This window comes from Alternaria dauci, chromosome 8 (genome assembly GCF_042100115.1).
Source record: "Alternaria dauci strain A2016 chromosome 8, whole genome shotgun sequence".
NCBI classification, from domain to species: domain Eukaryota; kingdom Fungi; phylum Ascomycota; class Dothideomycetes; order Pleosporales; family Pleosporaceae; genus Alternaria; species Alternaria dauci.
In genome coordinates, this window is record NC_091279.1 from 844497 (window position 1) to 869949 (window position 25453).

The following is a 25453-nucleotide window of genomic DNA, read 5'->3' on the forward strand; positions in this document are numbered from 1 at the left end:
GTCAACACCTGGCTCTAAGATGGCATCCTCAACAATACTAGAACTGTCGAGCATTGAGAAAGAATCAGTTCGTGCCCGGCGTATCAGGTTTGTATCGCTAGTTGTCTCCGCAAGACTCGGAAGGTGGGACAGTGAGTCGCTATAAGACCCTACAGACCGGAGACTTGGTCCACTGAACATGAAGACAGTAGGTGAGATGACGACTAGGCTAGGCACGGAACCATATAGGGAGGATCCTGGCCTGGAACCAAAGCTAGATGCCCGCGATCTTGATTCAGGAAGATCTGCGACTACGTTGCGGTCGTGGGCACTGCCGAAGAGGGATGTGATGTATCTGTGAAAGGCGACACGCGGTCTGGACTGTAGCCGAGACGCGAGGGCGGTGTTGGGACGATCAGGTTTGGCGACACGAGAATCGCGACTTCGTGAAGGTCGAGGAAAGACATGGCGGAGAACTTCGGAGCGCCTCGGAGCAGGTGGCTGCACATCGCTTATAGTATCCAAGGGTGCTACATGCTGTAGAATTGTTGGTGGTCGGCTTGATTCACCCAATAGTGGAGTCTTCATCGCGTGGTCCAGCGTGTGGGACATTCCTTTGTGGCAAGAACAGGGCGGAGTGAGTGACAGTCGTCGTGTGGGCGAAGACTCGAGGAACGAAGTTACCTGGAGGTTGAGAATAGGAAGCGCTGGCTCAGACTTGGTTCCGGCTACCCCACGCGACAGGTATATCTGGGAAGACGTTGTTGAAGCACCCCCGGGATGGAGGTGCACCGCCGGTCTGAGGTGAGTTACCGCCGAGGCTGGTCAGACAGGAAGCGAGACGAGTACTAGCCACGTCGAGATTACCACTGCCTTTGTGTAACGAAAAGAATACGAAACGTGGTATTGATAAGATGCCCCACAAGGTGTGGGAGTTTGTGGTGAATGGGTAAAGAAGGTGAGGTGTCAGTGCTGGAGGCTCATAACTAAATTCATTGCGATGGTGGGTATCAACGAACACAAATCAGGAAAGAGCGATAAGCAATACAAGAAGGCAAGACTGTGGGCAATATACAAGAAGGCGCACTCGTAATCTCGTCGAGGGAAGCCGGCTTGGGCTACTCCCAGCTACCGTTGGCACCATTAGATTCAGATCCGTGTGATCCGTTGTGAGGTCCACCATGCTTGTTAAGTAGCCATACATCATCCAGACTAGACGTTCTTGGTCAGTAAAAGCCACGCAGCATAGGAGAGAAAATACGTACGGCATAATGAGACTGGGGTTCTCAAAGCGCAGGCCCCGTTCTCGGGCCTCGTCTAATGTAAGTCTACCCGCCGTTCTCCGTGCAGCCCGACCAGACGCAACAGCTTCTTCCTGAACGTCGCGTCCAAGATCCGATTGTTCTGGACTCCGCAAGCTTCTCAGGGCGATGAATTTCATCAGTGGTCGATAAGTGCGCGCAAATACAACAAGGAACCACAAGGTACAGATGACCAGTGGCGCTACCATAACGGCACGCTTGAAAGCCTTCTTGAGAGCCAATTGACCAGCGACAGTAATTTGAAAGAGTACGACACCAACAATGACGCGGTCACACATCATCGTCCAACCCTTGCCAGTTGAGTGCTGACGGTGCTCCATGGCATACAAAAGTTGGTACTTGTGAACGAAGTGGCCAATCACGAAATAGGCCACACCCACAAGCAGAACTTGCCATGAGTCTCTCAGCACACTGTATACCATGCAGATGATGAAAATGAGGATGGTTTGTGGCAAGAAGAACCCATAGCTGAAGACTGGCGGCTGTACGAGTTCAGCATAATCCCGGGGAGTCTTGGCACCAATCAGATGGACCGGATACAGAGAAAGGGCGCCGAACTCCATAAGTCGGAACGGGAACAGGCCGAATGCTTGAAGGATGATGAAGTTGGTATAGAAGCCCAGTAGATTGGAGAGCGATGTTGCCAATGCATATGCAATCTCTGTGGCGCTATTGAGCTTCTCGGCGAAGCGCTCAAGCATCGTCAGAAAGTTGGAAGCAGTCCCCAGTATCGTGAAGAGGATGAAGAAGTTGAAGAAGACGAAGAAAAAGTTCTTCGAAATGACTGACAACTCAACATCGCCTTGTGAGATCATGCCTTGCTTGTTGGCGAGCCCTGAGAGCGTTAGTATGTTAGACTTGGCTGTTCAGAACTAGCACACTTACAGTCGTACAGGAAGGGCACAGCGACGTTGATCAGAGTAAGTGCCAACGTGGGAAGCTGGGTGTTGACAAGAGACTCTACAAAGTCGTTTTCATGCAGTACATTGGCCAGGCCGGGGAAAACCTCCTGGATGGAGCACGTATTGAGAGCACCAGCGATGGGTACTAACAGAACTGTCCAGAAGACACTCAGGATACCAATTGCGATCGTGATTGACCAAGATCGAAACATTCGTTGACGGCGAGACAAATAAGTGTTGGACCAGACCACATCCTGTGGTGCTGGACTGTTGTGGGCTAGGAGTTGTAGTGGGGAAGGGTCAAGCACGGCCTGAATGGCCATTTGCGCACTTCCAACGCTATCCATGGTCACGAATGCCAATGGAGTTGGTTCAAAGTCTTTCTTGCGTAGCGTGCGGATCTCGTCGTCAATCCTGCGGAGCTTCTCCTCGTAATAGTCAATGGCATCTACTCTCTTGTACCGTAGCTTAAAGCGGCCGTACCAAATCTTGGCTGTTGGGCGCTTTTGGGCGTAGGGGGTGATGTAATCAGGATGTCGATCTGCGTCGCTCAGGAAGTGGCTGGTCTCACTCTCGTCATTCCCGCTGCTGTCTGAAGCCTGTGGGGGACGTGGCTGAACAACTGGAAGAGTCTCCATGCTCCGCTCTACTTGACGGTTTCCAAGATGGACAGTCCAAGCTTCCTCGAGCTTCCGCAAGATGGCTTGCCTTTCGATGACTTTGCTATCGAGCTCTTTCCAGTTCTTGCAGAGAGTCACACTCTCCACCTTGCCGATGCCAAGGTCCATGATAAAGTTTTTGATCTTGTCCTCGGACCTAAGGTCGACTGGGATACCCGATAATCGGATGGTTCGGTCGGTGATGGTTGTCTGGCTTCCCAAGTACTCTTGCCGGATCTCGATGATCCTCCTCGTCTCTGAGACAATCAGGTATAGGATGAGGGCGGTGAAGAGGTAGACAAAGACGAGATACATCCACAGGTAGTCGGTGTATTGTTCGTATTCAGCCGCGAATGTAGAAATCGAGCTCCGTGTCTCCAAACGGTCCCAGCTGGGGTCTGGGTGGATCGGGGCTTTCTTTCCCTCCTTCTCTTGATGTGTGTCATGCACCGGCTTGATGACGGCCAGGGCGAAGAACAGCGTGACAAGCAGGAACTTGATGGCCATCTTGAAGAAGGCAAGGTATACATAGGCATCGAGGCCGGCTGATGCCAGCACCTGTTCGTCGGTAATGTTCCATAGCGGTATGATCCAGCCGAAAAGGCTATCCGGCAGCTCGGGCAGCGAGGTCGCGAGGTCGTTCTGCTTCTTGCGTGCAGCATAGAGGCCCTTCCATCGTGGGCGGAGAAACTAGCATGAACAGTCAGCAGACGCATAGCGGAACGAGGCTGCGAGGACGAACGCAAAAGGTCAGAAATGCACCTATGCCAAGCGCGAAGGAGATGGCGAGCTGGAGGTGGATGTCGCGCGGCCGGTCTTTGCCCCAAATGTCGGTGCTGCCATCTTTGCAAGTATTGTTGCCCTTGATCATCGCCAGTGTCTGTCAAGTCGCCATCAAAACCGTCGAGGGCTGCGAATAGTGTATAGCTGCGGGATCGAGTGTGCTGTTGGCCATGTCATGATCCGCACGCTAGCCGCCCAAGCCATGCGACATTCTGCACGCTTCCCCCCTGTCAATTGACCCGCTTCCTTCTCTCGACACTCGTTCGCTCACCGCAAATCACACCGCATACTCAAAGCATATCACAGCGGCCAAAGAGCAAAAGAAAGGCGCAGCATCGTTGCTGCGTGAGGCATCCGATGTGAGCTACATGGTGTTGTGGCTGGAACTGCGTACATTGTCCGATGCTCTCCGATTGTTGCTAGAAGACGTCATGCGCACCGTCTTAGGTCTTCGCGGGAAATCGCTGTCGGAATGCGTTCCGATTCCGCAGTCCTTCATTGTCTCAGCTGGTTGGTGAGCGTTCATCTCAACGCGCTCTGCCTTACACTCGCGTCTTTCGCACCCACTGCATCGTCTCCTTACAAAAGCACTTTGACGATATCTATCCACTCACATTAAATCGTAATGCCGTACCACGGTCGAACACCGCAAAACAGCCACACCCAGAGCTATCGCAGCTCGCCCTATGGTGCGTCGCCAAGGAAAAGTGGGGGCCAAAGGGTCGTTCAACGTCCAGCGCGAGATCATTGATCAGCACTCTTCAGATGCAGAGCTGGCCCACAGAGGTACATTGCAATTGTACAAAGCACACGCGACACAGGAACTGACTTCGTACCTGCACATCCGCAGATCCTCTGCATTGTTACATCATCCGCACAGGGAAGCATAGAGGTCACATACTAGCGCACATTTGCCGCTTCGACGAACAGTACGTCCGTTGGATAGCCCGCGACCAATGCCGGAATCTGTCACGCCAACATGTTATTCGGAGAGCAGTCGATCAGTGGAATGCTGAACGCAGAGCAAGAGGTGCGGTAGTGCCTGTTTCTGGAACCCCATCGCGATTCAAAAACGGCAAATATGATCTCTACATGCAGGAGAAGTACCTCAAGAAGTGGTGGAAGGTCACGGCCCAAGAGCTTATAGACGCCGGTCTGAAGCCCAAGGTCAACGAAAACACAAAGACCAAGGCGAAGAAATGTTCGCTTTACGAGGTCTACCAGTATGTCAAGAGCAGAGGGGGATTGAGTACAGACGAGATCGAACTACTGGTTGAGGAAGAGAAAGATCGCATACTCAGGACAAGGGCGAACTTCCAAAGCTACCAGAATGGTGAACTGGGTGGCGAAGATTTCTTTGACTACATGGACTTCTACTGAAACCATTGTGTCTAGTAAGCGACACGATTCCCAAAAGACGAGAACGGACACTGATCGTGATATAGAGACGAGCATGGAGGACACACATTCTTAATACGAAGAGGGTTGCGCTTCGTTAAGGGGGAGACGCAACGCAACAGAAAGATGCCGTTACGTTTTCCAGGTAGAGATCGTATGTTAGGTCACTCAAGATCTGCTTATGTGGTGCAATAAGGAGGAGATGGTTTCATTAGGTAAAGATAAAAACGTCATGTATCCAGGGTATCAAACGCCACAAAACGCGAAAGAGTCGCTCAGCAACCCTTTGACTCCGGTACACCGAACAGCCAAACCATACCCCACAGCCTTACGCGCCATTCATCAATCTTTGTAAGAAGTGCCGCATCAACCGCACTCTTCATAGCTAGACGCTTGGAGAAAAGGTCCAGAAAATTCCAGGGCCGAGTGCGTTTGGGGTATCCATCATCCATCTTAATCTCGTACGCTGCTTTAGGGTAGTCTATAAGAGACTGTTGACGAAGTTTTTCTGTATTCATGTACGGCGCGTCCGCAAGCGTCCACCAAAAAAGTCGGCTCACGGGTGTCTGGCCTTCATACAAGGCTGCGTTGAAGTCGTCCTGGTCAGCAGCAGAAGACTGAACAAACTTCAGGTAGGACTGCAACGCTCGTACCACATCGTTCGCACGGCAATCATATAGCTGGCCATTGTCTTTCCATATGCGCGACGAATGATAAGGGTGTTCTACCTCTCGTACGTTGCCCAAATCACCTATCACCCAATGTGACTCGTCTTGGATGAACACGTTCCCCGGCTTGATATCGTCGTGGCAGTAGCCTGCATTGTGAAGGATGCCCATGTTTTTCAGTAACTCGTTGAAAGCCGGTCGATAGGTTGCATCAACCTGCTCGTAAGACATTGGCTGTTCGCCCAGAGAAAGTTTCTTGGAGAGCGAGGCAAGATTACCGCCTCTCAGCAGAGGGGTGACAAGGTGCCATTCTGCCGGCTCACCAGGTGTCGTAGAAGCCATGAAGTGTGCCTTTACAGGAAGGTAGCCGTTGTGTGTCGCGTTTCCGTCGTCGTTAGCGGAGCCTCCAAATTGTAGTGATGCGGGTATTTCCGTGGGCCATTTAGACGCATCCGGCGCGCAATTTCGGAACGGACTCCGCCCTGGCGTGAATGTCTTGATAACCCACTCTTCATAGGCGAACACCTTGCCTTCCCAGCCTTTACCAAGCACTTTCCACGACGCTCGATTCGCCACTAACTCATCTTGAAACTTTGTTTGCTCGTCATCAGGTCGCCAGGATCGAGTTTGTAGGCCTCTTTGGTTGGGGGAGTTGGAGTTGAAGTTGGTCGCGGAGTACTTCTCAAAGAGCGCTTTTCTGCTGGAGAGGTACAGCTGTTCTTGCCGGAATAGCGCAAGTATACACAATACAACAACGACCCGATAGCGCAAGTGGTGCAGGGCTCGAGTGCTGTGTGGTATTGAACTGGAAAGAAGGCGACCCATGTATGCTGATGTATGTCCCAGGAGATGATATCGGCTTGGTGAGAAGAATGTGGTTTACTGGAGCTCAGGACTCATACCAAGAAGGTGCGGCTGCTGTGACTCTTGTAGAATCACGAGCGGCACCTTCTTCAAAGTTCAATGGAAAGTCTTATGCGCCAACGCATTGGGAACAGTGCGCGAGCGCAACAGACAGACCCAAGCACTGAGTGGCTCTCGTGGGGCTAAACGGTATCTCGGCTCCAACTGCGAGGCGCAAATGCTATTCTTGCTCTTCACACAGCGCCCCAATGACGTGCATCTCCAACGTTTTGGCCTCTGAGTGGCTGAGATGTGGTTGTTTGAAGCGAAGAAACAGGAAGTCGGGTAGTTTCATTCGGATGTCGGCTGACCCACAGCATAGCCAATCTCAAAGCTGTGTGGATTAGAGCAATGCCGACGCCATTATTGGCTACCAGTCGTGAACGAGAACGGCGTATATCCGGTAGCTTACCATTTCAGGCTGTGTGTTCCCTAGTTACAGACCCAATTCGGTTGTGGGTACTGCACAGCCGGCCTGTGCTTGCCGTTGATGCTACATATTTTTCGACGAGTTGTTGTTCTTGCAGCCACCACGCCCGTCTCTAGAGAAACACTAACACTGACACAGCCTCGCTAACAGCTCCATAAGGCGTTAACCACGACAAGCTAGCTCCAAGTATTTCAAGCTTCTATGATTCTGGAGACAGGTATTCCAAATTTTTGGTGTTGTCGATAAAAAGGTGGGGTGACGTCAAGGATGTGCTGTCACCAGTCAGGTCCGACTCCCAGGCACCAAATTAGCGCAGCGCACTGATCAACAGATCTCAAGCCTCACGACAACAATCTCACACTTTGCCGTTACATCCTAAATCCTTGCATTCATTCTAGAATATGGCGTCAGAGGCCCGCTTCGTTGAGAACAGAACCCGTTTGGTTTCCCATTTTGGCGAATACAAGTAATGAGCGCAACGTGCCGCGAAATCTGTAGCCGTAGCTAACAGGCCCAGGACACGGGATGCGCAAAGCGATGGGTGGGCCAAACTATGGGAAAAGAATGAACAGGATCTATGGGATCGGGGTCAGCCTTCGCCTGCGTTGACTACGTTCTTAGAGGAACATCCTTACCGTGAGACGCTATTCCAAGACCAAACTAAACGCCGATTGAGGGCCTTTGTACCCGTAGGTCTCTCTCGCGATAAGATGGTCCACCAAAGAGGCTCATCGTACACTAGGGCTGCGGGAAAGGGCATGATGTGGCGCTCCTCGCACGGCATGGCTTCGAGACGTGGGGTCTCGAAATTTCTCAGGGAGCAGTGGATGTTGCAAACGAAAACGTAAAATCCTATCTGGACCCTTCAGCGGGCCATCGCGCTGACGTCGTGCTCGGCGATTTTTTCAAAACGGATATCGAGGCCCATCTTGGACCGAGCTTCCATGGCTTCGATCTGATATATGATTACACGGTAAGTTCGGAACGGCGGGCATCAGTCGTTCGACGTACTCAAGATGAGAGCTGATGGTCATGGTTCAGTTCTTGTGTGCCCTACTTCCTGAGATGCGAAAAGATTGGGCCGACCGCATGAAAAGACTTTTGTCGCCAACAGGTGTTCTCGTATGCCTCGAGTTCCCCATGTGGAAGCCATTGAAAGATCAGGGGCCGCCTTGGGGTCTCAATGGCGTACATTGGAATCTTCTGGCCGACGGTGCTGACGGTCTATTTGACGAATCCGGCACTCTTCTTGGGAGCGGCCGTCAAGAGGGCTCATTCGAGAGAGTCGTATATTGGAAGCCGCCGGTTTCGTTTAAGCAGAGTCGCGGCGAAGACATGCTCAGCGTTTGGAAGTTGAAGCAGTAGACCACGACGTAAGCGGAGCTTGTTGTCATGCTCCATCAACAACTTTCCGCAGCAAGTTTCTACATGGCAACGCTGTTCGCATGTGTATCCGAGGTATACACGCATTCCAATGTGATATTGTGTCGATCTCAGGGGTTCATTGACATGATAGCAGTACTAACTCCTAAGATCTACCTAGTATCGAGAATCATCTCACATTCCATCAGTCAACATAGCCTCGACGATCTGCACATGCCGGTTCGCATTTGTTTCGCTCCACTCCGTATCATAGTTGAGCCCTGCAGGTACAGGAGAATAAAGTAAATGTATGCCTCACATGAATTCGTACAATTGGGACTTACCATATGGCCAGAAATGATCACCACCACAGTTAATCTTCGCATCTGGTCCATCAAAGCTTCTCAGCAGTGGTAGTGCCGTCCTCCAATCACCCGCTGCACACTTTGTGTCAAAAGCGGCCGTCTGGCCAACCCCCAGCGTATGGCTTATTTCGTGCATCGCTGTCCTTTCGGTCATGTAAGCGCGGTTCGAGCCGAAGCGTAGGTCGCCGTTGTAGTTTGCTTCGGCAGTAGGAACACCTGGTGCGTATGCTACACGAATCGTTTTGTTGGCATCGGAGTACTTTTCATAGCGCGCAACGGCTTTTGTCATCGCGGCTTCGATCCTGGTGTATGCGTCTGTTTGGTCAGCCGTGGGGTTGGACGCTTTTGCCAAGGACCAAGTCAGGCGTGCGGATGCGCTGCAAGCATAGGCCGCGACGAGAAGAAGAGAGAATTGCATGACGGTAGACGTGATTGCTTGATTTGACACAATCTGGAAGAGGTGTAGTTGCTGGCTGTAGAGAGCTTGCACCTCTGGGAGTACTACGGTATGCCTACTGATATATAGCGATCTCTCTTTTGATTTGGCTCCACCACTGATTACAACTCACACCTCCTTTGTTGTAGTGGTTGTGATTATGAGCGGCCACACAGCCAGATTAGGGAGGTAGACATATGAGATGGCACGTGGGTCGAAGCGCAGAAACATTCCTCCTGTTTAGCACACGTTACCATTCGACCAGGCATGATACCTTCCCATGGTGCGGATGGTGTTTAATGTACATTGGCTTGGTAGCGCGGTGTACAAGGGCTGAAACGATCAAGCGTCGGAGATTTGATTGCATATAGATACCCTCCCCACTCTTCGGAATATTTCCAAATCGGCAATGATAGACGCCTCCCGCCGCACAAACATTGGCCCGGCTCCCGCGGTTGACTCTGGCTAACCTAAGCTTCAAGACACCACTAGTTTGATTACTTCTTCGGAGAGGTCTTCGTATCTCTTCTCGATGAGCTTTTTCTTGGTAGCGACCATGATCTTGCACACTCTATGAGCAGATTACATATGCAAACCAAACATCAGTCGTTGTTCAGGACGGACAAAGTTTCAGCTGGTAAGAGAATAGAACTGTTTCCTTATAAGTACTCTCACGAACAGTTTCTTACGAGGCATAGTTGTGCAAGGCCGCAGATTTATGAAGTCTGGACGACCGAATCGAAGTTTGGGCGGACCAGGTCCATGTGTATGAATTTGCCATTCGTACGAAGGAAGTGTGACGGGTAATTATTCATCATTCGGCGCTGGCGCGGGTAATCACGTATTCCATATTGTCTCACTGTGTTGAATACGATGTTAGGTTAGGTATACAGCAAATGCGTCATCTGTTTCCCTTGCTTCACGATTTTATCTTGAAATGCAGAGTAGGCGAGCTACGCATCACTTCCACAGTATGTATCTCACCTACTACATAAGATCAACAAACGATGTATCACTACCAAAACACAAGAGCAACCGTTTTTCCTATGTGGAGCACGAGGTTCGCTCATGCATCTTGCCAACATCTGGTATCGTATAGCATTTCTCACTTACTATACTCGCACTGAATACAACAGAAAACAAGCTTGATGTAAAGAGGTGTACTATATCATTATTCTGCTTCTCTCGTATATCCCTAAGGAAGACAAAATGTACAAACACTGAAGACGGGAGTCATAATGCAGCATTCTAAGGTCCGCTCGACGTTATAAGGTTACACGGGTAACAATACGTGCGATTAGAAAGCTAGAACATCTAAACTTACTTGAAGCAGCATCTGTATGAATAAATTTGCTACAGATCAAGAGTGTTTACATCTTAACTTGATCTTCGGGTAGTATGTTGGCTAAGATCCCAATGCTGCATATTTGCCTAATTAAGTATTCCAGGCTTCCTACCGAAAGACTCGAGTTGATGGTTAAAGAGGCCACGTAAGATAGGTATACTACGTGGAGAAATACAGCCCCGGGCGAAGACGTGATAATGGTGGAATCAATCTGCGGTAGCTTTCATGCGCATGGAGTAAGTTAGGGTGAACCGTCGTGGTAAGTCTGCCCAGGTGACATCCGGAAAGCGAAAGATAAAAGAAGAGGAAGGAATTGCTACGTTACGTCTACTGTATTTTCCTGCATGTCGCCCATTCTCTTTAGCTCCTTCTTTCGTCTCTCTTCGCTAACTAAGTTTTCTTTTTCGCATGCCTACGTTATATTGCCCGTTCTCAGCTGAGCAGCATAGTAAAAAGGAGCCTACCGCAACAACTTCATCTGCAAAAAAGATTTTTTTGCAAAAAATAGTCAGCGGTGATGGTCACTACGAGGGTCGAACTCGCGACCTTGGCGTTATTAGCACCACGCTCTAACCAACTGAGCCAAGCGACCGGTTTTTGTTGTTGTTCGATGAAGGATTTTGCAATCACGCAAAATATCACTGTAATGTATGCTGAGGTGAGGGCATGTGGGCGTGGTTGTAGAGGAAGGCGCAATGTGGAAGTTGCAACGTAGAACTCCAAAACAAAATTTGCTGGTCTGACCCACCCGCCCAAAGTCTACAGACACCACGGACAATACTTTGAGATGTACTCCGAACCTAAAGAACAAATTATTGCACCTTGATTCCCACATGTCAAGTGCGTCAGACAGATGCAATAACGAAGAAGAAATACACTTCACACGTAGGTTGAAATGTTCGAAGGAAGACTTGACGAAGATGGTGAAGAAGACAGGCACGTTGCAAAGAGAAAGAGAAATGACGTGTCTAAGAGAGAGAGAGAGAAAGTGATGCGATACGCAGTAAGAAGCAGAGGCCAGACATAAAGACAATACGAAAAGAAGAGGAAGAAGAGTGCATAGTATACAATTAAAGTCGACGTATAAAACGATCAAAATGCCTCTCCAGCGAGATCTTCTGCAAGACCCTCCAACTCTTCTTGCCTAAAAGGCACCCACAGTCTCTCTGTACCCATAGCATCCTTTCTGCTTTCAATCATCTGATGATCGTGAAACTCCTTGAGCAGCGTCCTGAAACTAACTTCACTCGTGCAAACGAATGCCTCGACAGCTTTGTGGTACAGCACGCGGTACTCGACGCCTTGCGCAGACTCTGGCAGAACGTTCTTGGTCTTCTCGACCTTCTTGGACCTTGGCGTAGCAGTGACCTCGTGCTCTTGTTCCAAATCACCACCACCCTCCATGAGTGAAAGTGCCAGCTGCTCCATGACCAGGATGCGGAACAGTTCTCGGGCTTGTTCTGGTAGTGAACGCAAGACGAAACCTACACCGTCTCTTCCGCCCACACGTCTACCGCTGCGTCCTAGGAGCTCATTCACAGTCTCGACCGTGTCTATCTCTGCGTCATAAGGCGCGAAGGTCGTTGCGTCGTGGAAAAGGAACTTGTATTGTGTTTTCATGCCGACATCCCACAAGAGAGGGAAGTGGGGTGTATCGGCCGTGCACAGGAGGTTGATGGCGGGATGGGTAGCCAGACGGGCAAGCATTGAGGGTACTGGGGTCTTCCGAAGGTAGGGCGAGTCGATGGAGTTGAGAATGACGGGCACTGGATGCGGCGGCGGGTTGCTTGTGAGATGCTCGAGAATGAAATCGAGTAGGAGCGCAGGTTGATTAGGCAACTTTAGTCCTGCCGGTACTACTGCCGATGCTATGGTCAACAGCAAGTCTTTGACTGTTGTGCCAGCTGTGTATCCGTTTACGACCACAATCTTCGGTGTCTTCTTCGTCCCTTTGTACGGCGCAGAGTTTATAAGATGTCGATAAAGGCGTGCGGTGAATCGCTCGGTGATGATGCGCTTCGAGCCGTACCCATAGAGACAGATGTTGAATCCTTCTTCGAGCTCGAAGATCCATTGATCGTATGCGCGGCCGTGCAGTTCAAGTAGAAACTCTCTCTCGGATTGGTGGCGGTCTTGGTAAGTTTGTATTGCTTGGAAGTATTCATCGTGGTTGAGTAGGCTCTGCGCAGAGAGGGTATTGTTGGAGGTTTTGGTGCCGCCGGGACGGTTCTGCCAAAAGTACTCCTCGTGCGGAGGCAGCTCAGTTGGAGGTGTAGGCGATCGCTGCTTTCGCGGTCGTCCTACCTTTCCTGACCCCTTAGGTCGACCTCTTCCACGCTTCGAGGGCGTCTCCGGCACAGGTACCTCATCTGGTACCTCGTCTTGTACCGCTCCCTCTTCACCTTGCTCAGTGTCGTCTGCGTCATCTCCTAAGATATGTTCTGCAAGGTCTTCCTCCTCATCCAGCGCATCCTCATCGCTCTCATCGCCATTCAGGGTGCGCTCTAGTATACGTCGGTTGCTTTTTCTTCGCGCGCTGCGATCCGCGTTGCGAACAATGGTCGGTGTGCCATTGGGTGAGTCTCGTTTTGCGGACTTTGTAGGAGTTTCGAATACCAGCTTCCGGGTAGACTTGGGCGTCGCAGTGATTCCATTTACCAGGCCAGTCTTCTTCAAGATGGACCGTGGTGTCGCATGCTCGGCCAGGTGTTGTGTTCTCCCCTTTCTTGACGGTGTCTGCACTTCGGGCGGTTCTAGGTCGTCGGGAGCGTCTTCTGCAAATCGTGCGCGTGATTTCTGCGGTGTCCCCTCGTCAACATCGTCTTCGTCGCGTCTGCGCTTTGTGCCGACCATGTCTTGTTGGTTGGGTGGGTGTTTGGGCAGGACAGGGTGACGCGACTGGCGCGACTTGGGTCTTGGCGTGATGGTTGAGGCTCAACCTTAATTCTTATTCTGGGACCTAATGTGTTTTCCATTGCAGATTCATTACTACCATGTGTCTCGTCTTGCATGTGCCCTTGCAAAGTACGTGGGTCTTGACATTCACAGTACCGAGTCATAGTTGTCGCGACAGGCGATGGCATAGGGTTGACTCTACCACTGCCGTTCGTTGCTGGTAAATTCGCCCTGACATGTGATTGTGGGCCTCGCAAGCGTCGTGCAGCGAGTGATGCCTGACTGAAGCCACGCACCCGTTCTCTGTGGGTAGCGCACAAGTCGAGCATGCATGCAGACGTGGACGAGCTGCAAACTGTTGGCCCAGGCTACGTGCATGCAGAGACACGAAATGGTTTAGAGGAGCTAGATGTGGTCATGCACGATTATGTCAAGCAGCCTTGCGAACTATGCTAGCGCAGCCAGAACCTGGTCCTGGGAGCTGAGCAGGATGTTGGCGGCCCGTTGGTAAGCGGATACTTGGTGCCTACAGGCGTGGTAGTCACGCCGCGGTGGTATGTCAGACGTGACGAGACTGATTCACATGGCAAGGCAGATGACAGCTTCATGTGCGACAGTCGAGGACATGTCTCGGAGCGTGAGACATGTCAGGCTGTGGCTGAGACGGGGCTACAAATAGCTGTAGGGCTCCACGGGATATGCATTCAACAGACGCTGATAGGCGTGGCTTGGGCGAAAATGGTGCCCAGCCAGGATTGTGCTTCTTTGATGATCTCACCCATGCCGGCCGCTCCTTCTCAATTTCCGTCGTCGTGTTCGTCCGCTCCTGCCCCGCACACGCCCAAATCTTCAGCTCCATACTTCCTGCACCCGCGACGACTTCGACAACAAAGCCCCACTCCCCGCCACGAGACGGTCATCGCGACTCCTGCACCCTCGACGCCCACGGCCTTTGAGCGCCTCGCCGCGACACGCTCGCCCGCAACCTCCGCCCGGCGCACTACCCGGACTTTACACGCTTCGGCTTCCACGCCAGCACATGCCGCCATGGACACACGGAGGCGGCCAGAGTACAACCTCGAGATCTTCGCGGACGCCGCGTGCGTCAAGGATGTCGTGAAGGGTGAGTCCCCTTTTTTCCCTTCTCGAATATGTCTGTTTTGAGCATCGGCGCAACTTTTGCGACCCCACTACACGTCTCCCCGCCCGGATAGCGCCGTAGACCACCGCTGACCTTGGGCCCAGCGATACTGCACACGATATTCTTCCACCGATACTTTACCTCCATCTCTCCCTTGACCCGCGACCTCCTCGACCTCACCCTTCCCGCCATCGACGATGTCGATCTTGAGACACTCATCGAACAGAAGACGTTTGCGCTAGTGCGCGCGATAGACAGCACGCACCAGCCAAGAGGACGGGGGCAGATTGTCGTACAGTTCTTTGAGAAGAAGCGGAAGAAGACGTCGTACTTCTTTGGCAAGGCAGACGAGGACGTTTGCTGGGAGCAGTGGACGCTGGACGTTACCCTTGCCCAACCACGGACCGAGACTGGTACGCACTCCTACCCTCCCTGCAGAGCAAGCTGCTGATCATGACGACAGATGTACTCAAAGTCCGCCGTGCCATGACCAAGTCCCTCGAGAAAGCGGCGCATAAGATCATCGCCATCGTAAACCGAGAAAAGGACCACATTCCACCCATTACCACGACCGATGCCAACCCCTTTCCTTACCAGATCGTGGTCAACCCAAAGTCCGTCAACGAGAACGACTGGAGGCCGCGCATCGGCTTATTCTGAGCCCATCGCCGTGACACTGAATGTAGTAATAACCCCGCCTGTATATACAATCCATGATGTTATGAGCAAGAGAAGATTCAACACCGCTAGGGGTAGTAGTCGTCACTGCATGTGACGCAAAAGAGACGGAAAAGTTCTGGATTCGTTGCAACAACCACTTGAAAGACCGACCCCGCTTCCCCCCTGTTCACCGCCACCACCACTACCAAAAGCTCCGTTGTACAGTGTCCGCTACGTCGGGCAACCCCCAATACCTGATTTGCATTCTGAGCCCGCGGATATCGGGATGTTTGCCAAGAATTCGAGCCTTTGTCGCTCTTGCTTATTTGCTTGCTGCTATAGCTACACAAGATACCCAATTCCCCAATGAAATTTTTCCATAGATAACCCTACACGCACCACGCACTGTTGATTATGACGTGAACGTCTGGCCACTGTAGAGTAGTAATACATGTCATTAGAACCAGTATATGATATATAGATCTTTCGATGTTCGATCTCATATGACCTCGCATGGATCGGTATGCCAAAGTCAATGTCCAAAGTATTATGCGTTGGTCTTTTCATCCCAGTCAACCCACCGCTTAACAACCTCGTCCACTTTCTTGACGCCCTCTTTGGTGGCCTCGACTTCGAACCACTCTTTATGCGTCTTACCGCAAGCATCGCACTGCTTGATGACCCGCTGGTCTGCAAGTTCGAGATGGATCAAGCGCTCTACACGATGCGCGTGTGGCACTTTTCTTACGTTATCCGTATTCGCATTCGACTGGCGTCGAGACTGGGCAGGCGGGGGCTGTGGAGAGGGCGTGGAAGAAGAGACATAAGGATAGTACCGTACGAGAGACAGACTGTAGCCACACTGGCGGGTCCACTCGTTCATACGACGGTGCACATTGTTTGCACGTCCGATCTTGAGGAGAATGGTGTCTTTTTCTGGTGGAGAGTCTGCCTCTCCGGACCGCGACCGGGCGGTGTTGGATCGCTGTCGTTGGCCGCCTTTGACGGAGTATTGTCGCATGACATCCGAGGTTCGTCGGCCTTGCTCGGGACGTGTTGGCGGTGCTAGCAGTGTGGATGCCGCGGAGGATGGAGCGGGACCGGCGGATTCGGGTGTGAGCCAGAAGATGTAGATGTAGCCTTCTTCGTCGTGGGGAGACAGGGGCTTTGAGAGTTGGGCGAGTAGAGTAGAGGCCAGCTGTGGTGATAATGTGTCTGGGATGTACCGGAGTAGCTTGGCTGTCTCTGACTCTTCTCTCGTCGTTCGGTTTACGGGTCGGGCAGGCTTCTCCCCCAGTGGTTTGCGGGCAGGTGGTTCATTGGGTTGCCGGGATGAGGACGGTGGTCGCGACGATGATGGCGGTCTTGAGCTTTGTGCGCTTTGTCTTCGATGATCTTGTCGTACTCGAGGCGGTGGTTGAGATGTCTGTTGCGTAGACGTCTCTTGTCCTTCAGCATCCGCGACTGGCTTTTCTTCTGTCTTCCTTTTATGCCGTATGGGCTCAGCGTAGTCATCGTCCGCAGACCCGCAGCACAACGACGCCCAAAAACTCTGCTTCTTCCTCTGCGGCGGTGGTTTCGACGGGCGATGGTCCCTGCGTTTTCTCTCTGCCATAACATCACTCGGCACAGACATCAATGGACCCTCCACGTTATCCCACGTAGCCGGCCGGTTAATGCGCCGTGGCGGGCGGGATCCAGACGATCTCCTTCCATGTGTGCTCTTCTTCTTCGGGCGCGTGGTAGCTTCATCCGGCTCTCCAAAATCAAGGACACCCAGTCGTTCGACCAGTGTGTCGATGCTGTTCCTCTCTTTCAGCGGGTAGAGTCGAGTTGCTGGTCCGCTTGTTGCTTGTGCGGCCAATTGCTCCGCCTGGTCTTTATGTTGCCAGCAAAAGTAGGCTGCAGCGCCAATTTCGTCGTCGTCGCTGTCATCGCTGACAACAGATACCACAGCGATGACACCGTCGTCTTCAGACACTTTTGCATCGATCGGCCGTCTACAGGGTCGCCCAGATTTAGTGATGCCTTTGCATGTGGTTGCCGGATTGCGCGAATCCGAGCGAGGGATGAGCGATTCTGGTGTTGTTCCTGTGAACATGTTGGGCAGTGAAGTTGCGATCAATGGGACTACAGTGAACAAGGAGCTGCTAATAGAACGCTCAGACTATGCTTGTGTTAATCACTCGCGGCAACCTTCACAGCGTCACCGCTGTGTGGAGGGTAGGTTACTTGTGAAACTGGTGTCGACGGCAGTGAGCCTCGACTATGAGGACTAGGACTACAGGTACGGTGTGCCAGCGCATTATGAGCCACGGAGACATCGCCTCGAAGTGGGCGCGTAGCTGAAAAGAGATGGCGGGTCTCCAAAACGCGAGTCGGGCGCGTGGCGGTGCACGTGGCGCAGCGTGCAAAAGAGTGGGGCCCAGCCCGTGGAGCACAGACCACTATCTCAAAGTCTGTCTCCCCTCTCATCCTCCTCCAACCACCACCACCCACAGGCCCTACGACTGCGAAAAAAAGAGAATGAAGGGCTGCATCGGCCGGGAATCGAACCCGGGGCTAGCCGAAACTGTCCTGAAGCGGATGGCAACGGCTAATTTTACCACTAAACCACCGATGCGAGGTTTGGATCAGCGACTGCTGATTGATTGATGGAAGTCTGGCCGGGTCAACATAATATATCCCAAATCTGTGTCTGATGCAGACCAGCGTAGTCTGCCCGGAATTGAAGGGTTTCGCAACCAATGTGGGGTGCAACATGCGGTACGCCAGAAATGGACAAGGCTGGAATTCTCCGACCCGCGTAATGTTCTGGATCAAGTATCAGTTCCCGCTTGCGTTCAGCAGTGCTTTCAATGTGTCTTCCCTACCCTGATTGAAGCATTCTGGAGAAATTTGAACTATCGATACGTGCCACATAACGTGAACTGTATTTGACTAGTTCTTTCTTGCGTTGAAGTATTTAGTGTCATAGCAGTCATGTTCTCTGCGACTCCACAACATCCCCTCTACACAATAGATCATTACGTCGACATGACAGCGACATGAGAGAAAACTGGCGCTTGCAGATATCTTCCGCTCGCATACCCCAGGCTGCAGTAGCGGTTGGTATGCATCGAATACGAGCATGCGGCGTTGCTCACAAGGACACTATTGCCACTTCCAAGAGCTTGCCGAATCCGTCTACAGTCATGCGCTATCAGCCTTGCAGTGGTGCCATTTTGAGAAGTCGATTGCTCGAATAGAAAACCGATGCTCTCAATCTGTCAAGGCAAGGTCCGCGCTTATTAGCGTCTACCAGAAGAAGCCTGCTTTCGGGCCAGCCACGCACCATTTGCAGTCGCGTATTTCGCCTGTGGTTTTATTCATGCGAGTTTGCCAGTCAGTGGGACGTTGTTGTAATGCAAACATAGTCATTCCTACAATTGCTGACCTTTGATCGTTCACCTAGGTACCTCACCTGAAATTTGAGTTGAACAATGACATCACAATGAATTGCTTTCATTATCGCATGCCGTTCCGTAGACAAGCTCTGTAAATGAATAGTTAGTACACAGGCTACGGGACATAGTTCTCTCTGTCGTGGCCTGGATTGATATCGGAGTCCGCCCCAATACTAGCGCGCCACATTATCATGCAGATCCAGCTACGATCACGATCCATCGCTCTTTTGAGACAACTATGATGCTGCGTTAGCCACATTTTTACCGCTTTCAGCTCAACGTTGACCCTACTCCAGAACCTACCAGTATACCTCCGGCATAGCACGCATTGTAGTTCGGCATCCAGGCGTGCGGCCGTCGCGTCAACGGCTGAAGCATGACGACACTTTGCTTTGACCATTGGAGTAACCCTCAGTTGTAGAGACAGAAGCCGACTACTCAGTAATGATATGTTTTGTTGTCCTCCCAGATGATGAAGTCGATAGCATCTTCTGTGTATTGTCTCCTTCGTCTTCTTCGGTGGGACAAAGACTTTTCTTCTTGACCTAACCGTTTACCTTCCCGTCATCCCTGGCTCTGGAGCCATATCATCGCAATGAATATCAACGTACGTTACAAATGCTAGGGGCATCAGCAAGAAAAACAATACTGACATCTTCGTGACAGGAGCCTGTTCAAGGCAGAGCCTTCGCGCTTCCCTTCACCAAGGCTGCCAACCCCAAGGCCAACCTCACCGATTCAGATCTTCGTATGCCTTTCATAAGCCGCGTTCCAGACGATATTCGAAATCATTTCATTGCAATGTGCGGAGAGTTTGTTGGCACTGTCCTCTTTCTATACTTTGCCCTGTCCGGCGCACAAGTCGCAAACAGTATACCTTCATCCGGAGGCAAGACGGTGGCGGAGGCGGGGAGCAACCCTCAGCAGTTGCAGTACATTGCACTCTGCTTTGGCTTCTCCCTTGCTGTGAACGCTTGGGTCTTCTTCAGAATCAGTGGTGGATTGTTCAATCCAGCCGTAAGTAACTTTGCCTCACCACACTTCTAGCCAAATGGGTTTGCTGATACCAGTAAAGGTCACATTCGGCATGTGTCTGATCGGTGCCCTCCCCTGGGTCCGTGGTGGCCTTTTGTTCGTCACTCAGATCCTTGGTGGTATGGCTGCGGCTGGTTTGGTCCAGTGCATGTTTCCAGGTGGACTAAACGTTCAAACTACTCTCGGCGGAGGCACCAGCATTACGCAGGGTCTCTTCATTGAGATGTTCCTTACTGCCCAGCTGGTCTTCACCATCTTCATGTTGGCAGCTGAGAAGCACAAGGGTACTTTCATCGCTCCAGTTGGTATGTAATCGTTAAATGTTGGTCTGGTGCGTTGCGGATGCTTACTTCTTGAACAGGTATTGGTCTTGCACTGTTCATCACGGAGTTGTCCGGAGTGTACTTCACAGGTGGCTCCCTGAACCCCGCACGCTCGTTCGGGCCCGCTGTCGTGAACCTCGAGTTTGCCTCTTACCATTGGATCTATTGGCTTGGACCCATCCTTGGATCAATCATTGCGGCCGGCTTCTACAAGTTCATCAAAATTCTCGAGTATGAGACGGCCAACCCAGGACAGGATATGGACCACGCTGCCAAGATTGAAAAGAAGAAGAATCTGTTGCTTGCTGCTGGTATCAACGAGTACGATGCCCATGTAGTCGCCACAGAACTTACCGAGAAGGCCGCTGTCGCTGAGGCTGGCGGCCCGGACGGTGGAATCGTTGCTAATGGTCAGGGTCGACGTAGTCAAGAGATTGGCCCTGGCATGTACGGCACACAGTTCCGTTCCAGCTCTGACATTAGCGACAAGCGTGGCTCTGGAAGCTCTCAATCAGGAATTGCACACCCCCAACGTCCAATAGCTGTGACTACAAGTAGTCAGGTCGGGAGGTTTAGCTATCTAGGTAGCCGCGGTGTCGTGCCTGGCAACTCTGCACAAGTCCAGGCACTGAGAATGGAAACGAGGCAGGACAGCCCCGCCATGACGACGAACGATGAGCTCTACGCTCCTCTACAACATGGCGCTGATGTACCTCTTGGGGGTGCTGTTCTCGAGGCTGAACCTAGACTAAGGGTTAACAGGACACCGTCTAGCTTCGCATGATGAGCGAATGCACAAGGGATTTCCTCAATATCCTCTGGCATGAGGTTGCAGCCTGTTTTCATCAATACTTCCTGTATATAACGAATCCGTTCCATTACCCTTTGAGAGGCTGTAATTTGTACAAGTGCTTCTATACGATCACGTCCTAATGTCTCCTGGCGCTTGTGATTGAAAGCCCCCGAACGTCGGCGTTGCATACAGCGCGTCCGATGAATCTGGTCTTGTCGCATGGGAGCTGAATATGCCTTCTTCTTTTGTTGAGACCGATGTTGGAGCTGTTGATGCAGTGAGTGCGCATTGTCGAAGAATAAGAACGTGGTGGCGACAACTTCACCAGTCGTTCATGTCGAACTGGTTGAAGCGATTGCACTAGTGCGAAACCGTCCTAGCCCTAAATAAATCTCACCCCCACTCGTGACTTCCACTTCCAGAGTCTGAGTCCTCCACGAGTCGTTGTCTCTAAACCGCGAACTTCAAACAATAAAATCTACCCACCATGGCGACAATGACAGTAACAGAGACACAACACAAGAGGAGGCTACCGAAAAATGTCAAATTGCCACCCGAGAACGAACGTTATATGCGCGCATGTGCAGATATCGCCTCTGCGCTCATCCAGGACTATGAATCACAGGCCGATGGCTCAAAACCCAAAAAGGATCTCAACTTAAACTCATTGCGGGGCCAGATCGCGAAGAAGCATTATTTGAAGAGCCAGCCCCCGCTTACGGCGATTATCGCGGCAGTGCCAGAGCACTATAAGAAATATATCCTTCCAAAACTCATCGCCAAGCCAATCCGTATGTCTTTCTAGATGACGTTGAGCAAGTTCCGAAAAACTGATGCGTCTTGTAGGTACATCATCTGGTATTGCAGTAGTGGCGGTCATGTGCAAGCCTCACCGTTGCCCACACATTGCCTATACTGGTAACATATGTGTATACTGTCCAGGAGGTCCAGACTCAGATTTTGAGTATTCAACGCAATCTTACACAGGTTACGAACCTACATCTATGCGCGCGATCCGAGCACGGTATGATCCTTATGAGCAGGCTCGTGGACGAGTTGACCAGATCAAGTCGCTCGGTCACAGCGTCGATAAAGTTGAGTACATTATCATGGGCGGCACATTCATGTCACTGCCAGAGTCATATCGGGATGAGTTCATTTCACAACTGCATAACGCACTTTCCGGATACCAGACCAAGGACGTCGATGAAGCTGTTGCCGCCGGCGAGATGAGTAATATAAAGTGCGTTGGTATCACCATCGAAACACGGCCAGATTACTGCTTGGACCAGCATCTTTCTTCCATGCTACGGTACGGATGTACTCGTCTCGAGATTGGTGTACAGTCTCTTTACGAAGACGTAGCGCGCGACACCAACCGAGGCCACACTGTCGCTGCTGTAGCGAAGACCTTCTGTCTCTCCAAAGACGCCGGCTTCAAAGTGGTATCACATATGATGCCTGACCTACCCAACGTCGGTATGGAGCGTGACCTCGATCAGTTCGTAGAGTACTTTGCGAACCCAGACTTCCGGACCGATGGGCTGAAGATCTACCCAACACTTGTCATCCGCGGTACAGGACTATATGAACTCTGGCGGACGGGAAGATACAAGAACTACACACCAAACGCCCTTATCGATATTGTAGCACGCATCCTGGCACTAGTACCACCATGGACACGTATCTATCGCGTACAACGCGATATCCCTATGCCGCTTGTTACATCCGGAGTTGAGAATGGTAACTTGCGAGAGTTGGCGCTGGCAAGGATGAAGGATTTCGGTACCTCGTGTCGCGATGTACGGACACGTGAGGTCGGTATCAACGAAGTAAAGCATAAGATTCGTCCCGACCAGGTCGAGCTGGTACGCCGGGATTACACAGCCAACGGTGGTTGGGAGACGTTCCTTGCGTACGAAGATCCGAAGCAAGACATCTTGATCGCCCTGCTTCGTCTACGACAATGTTCAAAAGAACACACTTTCCGACCAGAATTGACTGGCCAGCCTTCTTCGCTGGTGCGTGAGTTACATGTCTACGGATCTGCCGTGCCTATTCATGCTAGAGATCCGAAGAGATTCCAGCATCAAGGCTATGGTACGCTTCTGATGGAGGAGGCAGAACGGATAGCTAGAGAAGAGCATGGAAGTAGCAAGATCAGTGTTATCTCTGGTGTCGGTGTAAGGAGTTACTACGGCAAACTGGGTTACTGGCTCGATGGTCCGTACATGAGCAAAACGCTTGAGCCGCTGTGGGAGAGAGACTGGTAGATAGGGAAGTCCTGACTGGCGTCTCCTGGCGTTGGTGTATGAGTCGGTCATTCTGCATGGAACGGATGGAGAAGCAGGGTCCATGCATACAGTCAGAACACAGATTATGCCAACTCAATATCTTGCTACAGAAATGTATAAACCCGCCTGTGCCTACTAAACGCCGTGTCATATTACAATGTACAAATGCTCTTCGTCTCTCTTCCACCAGCGCAACGACGCATGCGTGTTCGATGCTGGATCGTCGCGTCCAAAGGTTTCCCAGATGGTGTCTCATCTTGCATTATCCCTCAATCATGTTTCGCACGCTGTTAGGGCTTATGACAGGCTTATTGCGCCGCGGCGGCTCTCGCGCATGTGGAGGAAGGCTTGTAGTCCGCAGAAGACAAAGAAGCCCTGGAAGCTGTTAGTAAGCTGGGAACTTCTTGTTCGGCTCAACACGTACAATGTATATGAAGACCGCACCAAACACCGCGCCAGCAACTGCGCCACCGTCCTCGGGGTCTTCATGTCCTCCCATTACGGTGCCGCTATGTCCCTGTGAAGTGTGTGTTAGCATACGTTTTACTCTGTACTTATACTTCCCTAGCACGAGATTGGGTGTCGAGACGCTCGCGGATGTCGAAGGCTTCGGCGCGCGGAAGACGTACTTTGAAAAGCGCTCCAATCGTGGAGAGGATGACGATGGCGAAGAGGGACACGACGATGCTATCATTCCATCAGCTTCCCTACTACTTCTACTGCTACCAGGGCGTTTCGCGCGTACCATGTCCAAGCATTCATCGCGGAAACAACGGGCTTCACCATGATGGGCGGGTTGTAGCTTCTGTATCGCGCGGAGGCGGCTGGGTTATCGGCGGTGGCGGCGGCGCTTCGATCGCAGTATTTGAGGTAGTCCGCTACCTGTTTGGGCGATGTCGAGGACGCTATAGGGGCAGATGGAATTTGGGGGTGGTCGACGTTGGTGGTGGTAGCTTGGAGAGCCGTCGTCATGTTGCGACGCCTGAGCCCTGCTTAGCAGGGTGGTCCAAGCTTGGGATATTCGTCAAAGTTCCGTTCCCCGCAAACCACCGAGGCGCATCTGATTGTCCAGCAATTGCAGGCACAGCAGCATGTCCAAGACAAAGACTAAACGCGCTCGTCGTGAGCTCAAACGCGAAGGAGACAAGAAGATCTTCGCGATCCACAAAAAGAACGCGAAAGCAGCCGCCGAGGCGAAACCTACTGCAAAGGCACCCGCGAAGAAGAAACACGGGAAGACGAGCGCACCAGCCGCAGCAGCAACTACATCTGCGACTACACCTGCTCACGTACAGCCCTCGCAGAAGCGCAAAATGCCATTTGGCGAATACGACCACATACTCCTTGTCGGCGAAGGCGATTTCAGTTTTACTCGCTCCTTGGCCATAGAACACGGCTGCGCAAATGTCACCGCCACAAGTTACGACGACCAAGAAGACCTTCACAGCAAATACCCTACTTTCAAAGAGATACAAGCCGAACTTTCAGCACTCTCACCACCAGTGCCCCTCCACCACGACATCGACGCAACAAAACTTTCAAGCTACAAACAGTTACGGTGTAAACGTGACGAAGATGACGACGAGGAAGGCTGGGACACAATCGCATTCATGTTCCCTCATACAGGCGGCCTTTCCACCGACGTGAACAGGCAAGTCCGTGCGAACCAAGCCCTGCTAGTATCCTTCTTCAAGTCCTGCCTCGACACATCGAACCAGAAACGGCGGTTACAAATCTTGCGAAACCAGGAAGCAGACAAGGAGAAAGGCACTGCTCCCCAGCAGACAATACGACCTTTCCTACGCATGGGCGGAAAAATCATCGTCACGCTATTCGAGGGCGAACCGTACACATTGTGGAACATTCGTGATCTGGCGAGACATGCTGGGTTGAGGGTGGTGGAGAGCTGGAAGTTCGATTGGGAGCAGTATCCCGGCTATCATCATGTCAGGACTCTGGGGGCCGTAGAGACCGGGTGGAAGGGCGAGGACAGAGCTGCGCGCATGTTCATGTTTGAGAAGATTCTGCTCGTGGCTGATAGCGATGAAGAGAAGGAGATGGCGCGGCAGGCAAAGGTGGGGAGAGGTGGACGGTTACCGAGCCAGAAAGAAGCCATGAAGAAAGCAATGGAGGAAGAGGAAGAGGAGGATGAAGATGATGAGTGAGCCTGCAATCACGGACACAAACACTTTCGGGCACCATTCCCAATATTGGGCGAGTACATGTTTGCAGGTTGCACGGAAAGCAGTAATCGGACTTAATCAACTGCGAAAGCTTTGAGATCCTACTATACCACATGATAGGACCAGAGACG

The 25453-nt window shown here is 51.7% G+C and overlaps 10 protein-coding genes across 10 annotated transcripts; 6 read left to right on the forward strand and 4 right to left on the reverse strand.

The window, feature by feature from the left end:
- Window positions 1-1097: 1097 nt before the first annotated feature.
- ACET3X_008229 (uncharacterized protein) lies at window positions 1098-3733 on the reverse strand (the record flags this gene model as incomplete). Its single annotated transcript, XM_069454379.1, has 4 exons — window positions 1098-1191; window positions 1245-2136; window positions 2187-3552; window positions 3605-3733. The coding sequence occupies 4 exons, from the start codon at window positions 3731-3733 to the stop codon at window positions 1098-1100; spliced, it is 2481 nt and encodes an 826-aa protein (XP_069303831.1).
- Window positions 3734-4331: 598 nt separating this feature from the next.
- Window positions 4332-5025, forward strand: ACET3X_008230 (uncharacterized protein; the record flags this gene model as incomplete). Its single annotated transcript, XM_069454380.1, has 2 exons — window positions 4332-4431; window positions 4496-5025. The coding sequence occupies 2 exons, from the start codon at window positions 4332-4334 to the stop codon at window positions 5023-5025; spliced, it is 630 nt and encodes a 209-aa protein (XP_069303832.1).
- Window positions 5026-7445: 2420 nt separating this feature from the next.
- ACET3X_008231 (uncharacterized protein) lies at window positions 7446-8409 on the forward strand (the record flags this gene model as incomplete). Its single annotated transcript, XM_069454381.1, has 4 exons — window positions 7446-7510; window positions 7562-7733; window positions 7787-8017; window positions 8086-8409. The coding sequence occupies 4 exons, from the start codon at window positions 7446-7448 to the stop codon at window positions 8407-8409; spliced, it is 792 nt and encodes a 263-aa protein (XP_069303833.1).
- A 3235-nt stretch (window positions 8410-11644) lies between these two features.
- On the reverse strand, window positions 11645-13405 carry ACET3X_008232 (uncharacterized protein; the record flags this gene model as incomplete). Its single annotated transcript, XM_069454382.1, has 1 exon — window positions 11645-13405. One exon carries the CDS (start codon window positions 13403-13405, stop codon window positions 11645-11647), a length of 1761 nt encoding a protein of 586 aa, XP_069303834.1.
- Window positions 13406-14494: 1089 nt separating this feature from the next.
- Window positions 14495-15248, forward strand: ACET3X_008233 (uncharacterized protein; the record flags this gene model as incomplete). The annotated part of the gene is made up of 3 exons (XM_069454383.1): window positions 14495-14570; window positions 14693-15001; window positions 15052-15248. 3 exons carry the CDS (start codon window positions 14495-14497, stop codon window positions 15246-15248), a joined length of 582 nt encoding a protein of 193 aa, XP_069303835.1.
- Window positions 15249-15795: 547 nt separating this feature from the next.
- On the reverse strand, window positions 15796-17349 carry ACET3X_008234 (uncharacterized protein; the record flags this gene model as incomplete). Its single annotated transcript, XM_069454385.1, has 1 exon — window positions 15796-17349. The coding sequence occupies one exon, from the start codon at window positions 17347-17349 to the stop codon at window positions 15796-15798; it is 1554 nt and encodes a 517-aa protein (XP_069303836.1).
- A 1940-nt stretch (window positions 17350-19289) lies between these two features.
- ACET3X_008235 (uncharacterized protein) lies at window positions 19290-20836 on the forward strand (the record flags this gene model as incomplete). The annotated part of the gene is made up of 4 exons (XM_069454386.1): window positions 19290-19301; window positions 19361-19711; window positions 19770-20034; window positions 20091-20836. 4 exons carry the CDS (start codon window positions 19290-19292, stop codon window positions 20834-20836), a joined length of 1374 nt encoding a protein of 457 aa, XP_069303837.1.
- A 496-nt stretch (window positions 20837-21332) lies between these two features.
- Window positions 21333-23118, forward strand: ACET3X_008236 (uncharacterized protein; the record flags this gene model as incomplete). Its single annotated transcript, XM_069454387.1, has 2 exons — window positions 21333-21636; window positions 21692-23118. 2 exons carry the CDS (start codon window positions 21333-21335, stop codon window positions 23116-23118), a joined length of 1731 nt encoding a protein of 576 aa, XP_069303838.1.
- A 142-nt stretch (window positions 23119-23260) lies between these two features.
- ACET3X_008237 (uncharacterized protein) lies at window positions 23261-24111 on the reverse strand (the record flags this gene model as incomplete). The annotated part of the gene is made up of 4 exons (XM_069454388.1): window positions 23261-23514; window positions 23564-23656; window positions 23769-23826; window positions 23885-24111. The coding sequence occupies 4 exons, from the start codon at window positions 24109-24111 to the stop codon at window positions 23437-23439; spliced, it is 456 nt and encodes a 151-aa protein (XP_069303839.1). The 3' UTR covers window positions 23261-23436.
- A 119-nt stretch (window positions 24112-24230) lies between these two features.
- ACET3X_008238 (uncharacterized protein) lies at window positions 24231-25304 on the forward strand (the record flags this gene model as incomplete). The annotated part of the gene is made up of 1 exon (XM_069454389.1): window positions 24231-25304. One exon carries the CDS (start codon window positions 24231-24233, stop codon window positions 25302-25304), a length of 1074 nt encoding a protein of 357 aa, XP_069303840.1.
- Window positions 25305-25453: the final 149 nt, after the last annotated feature.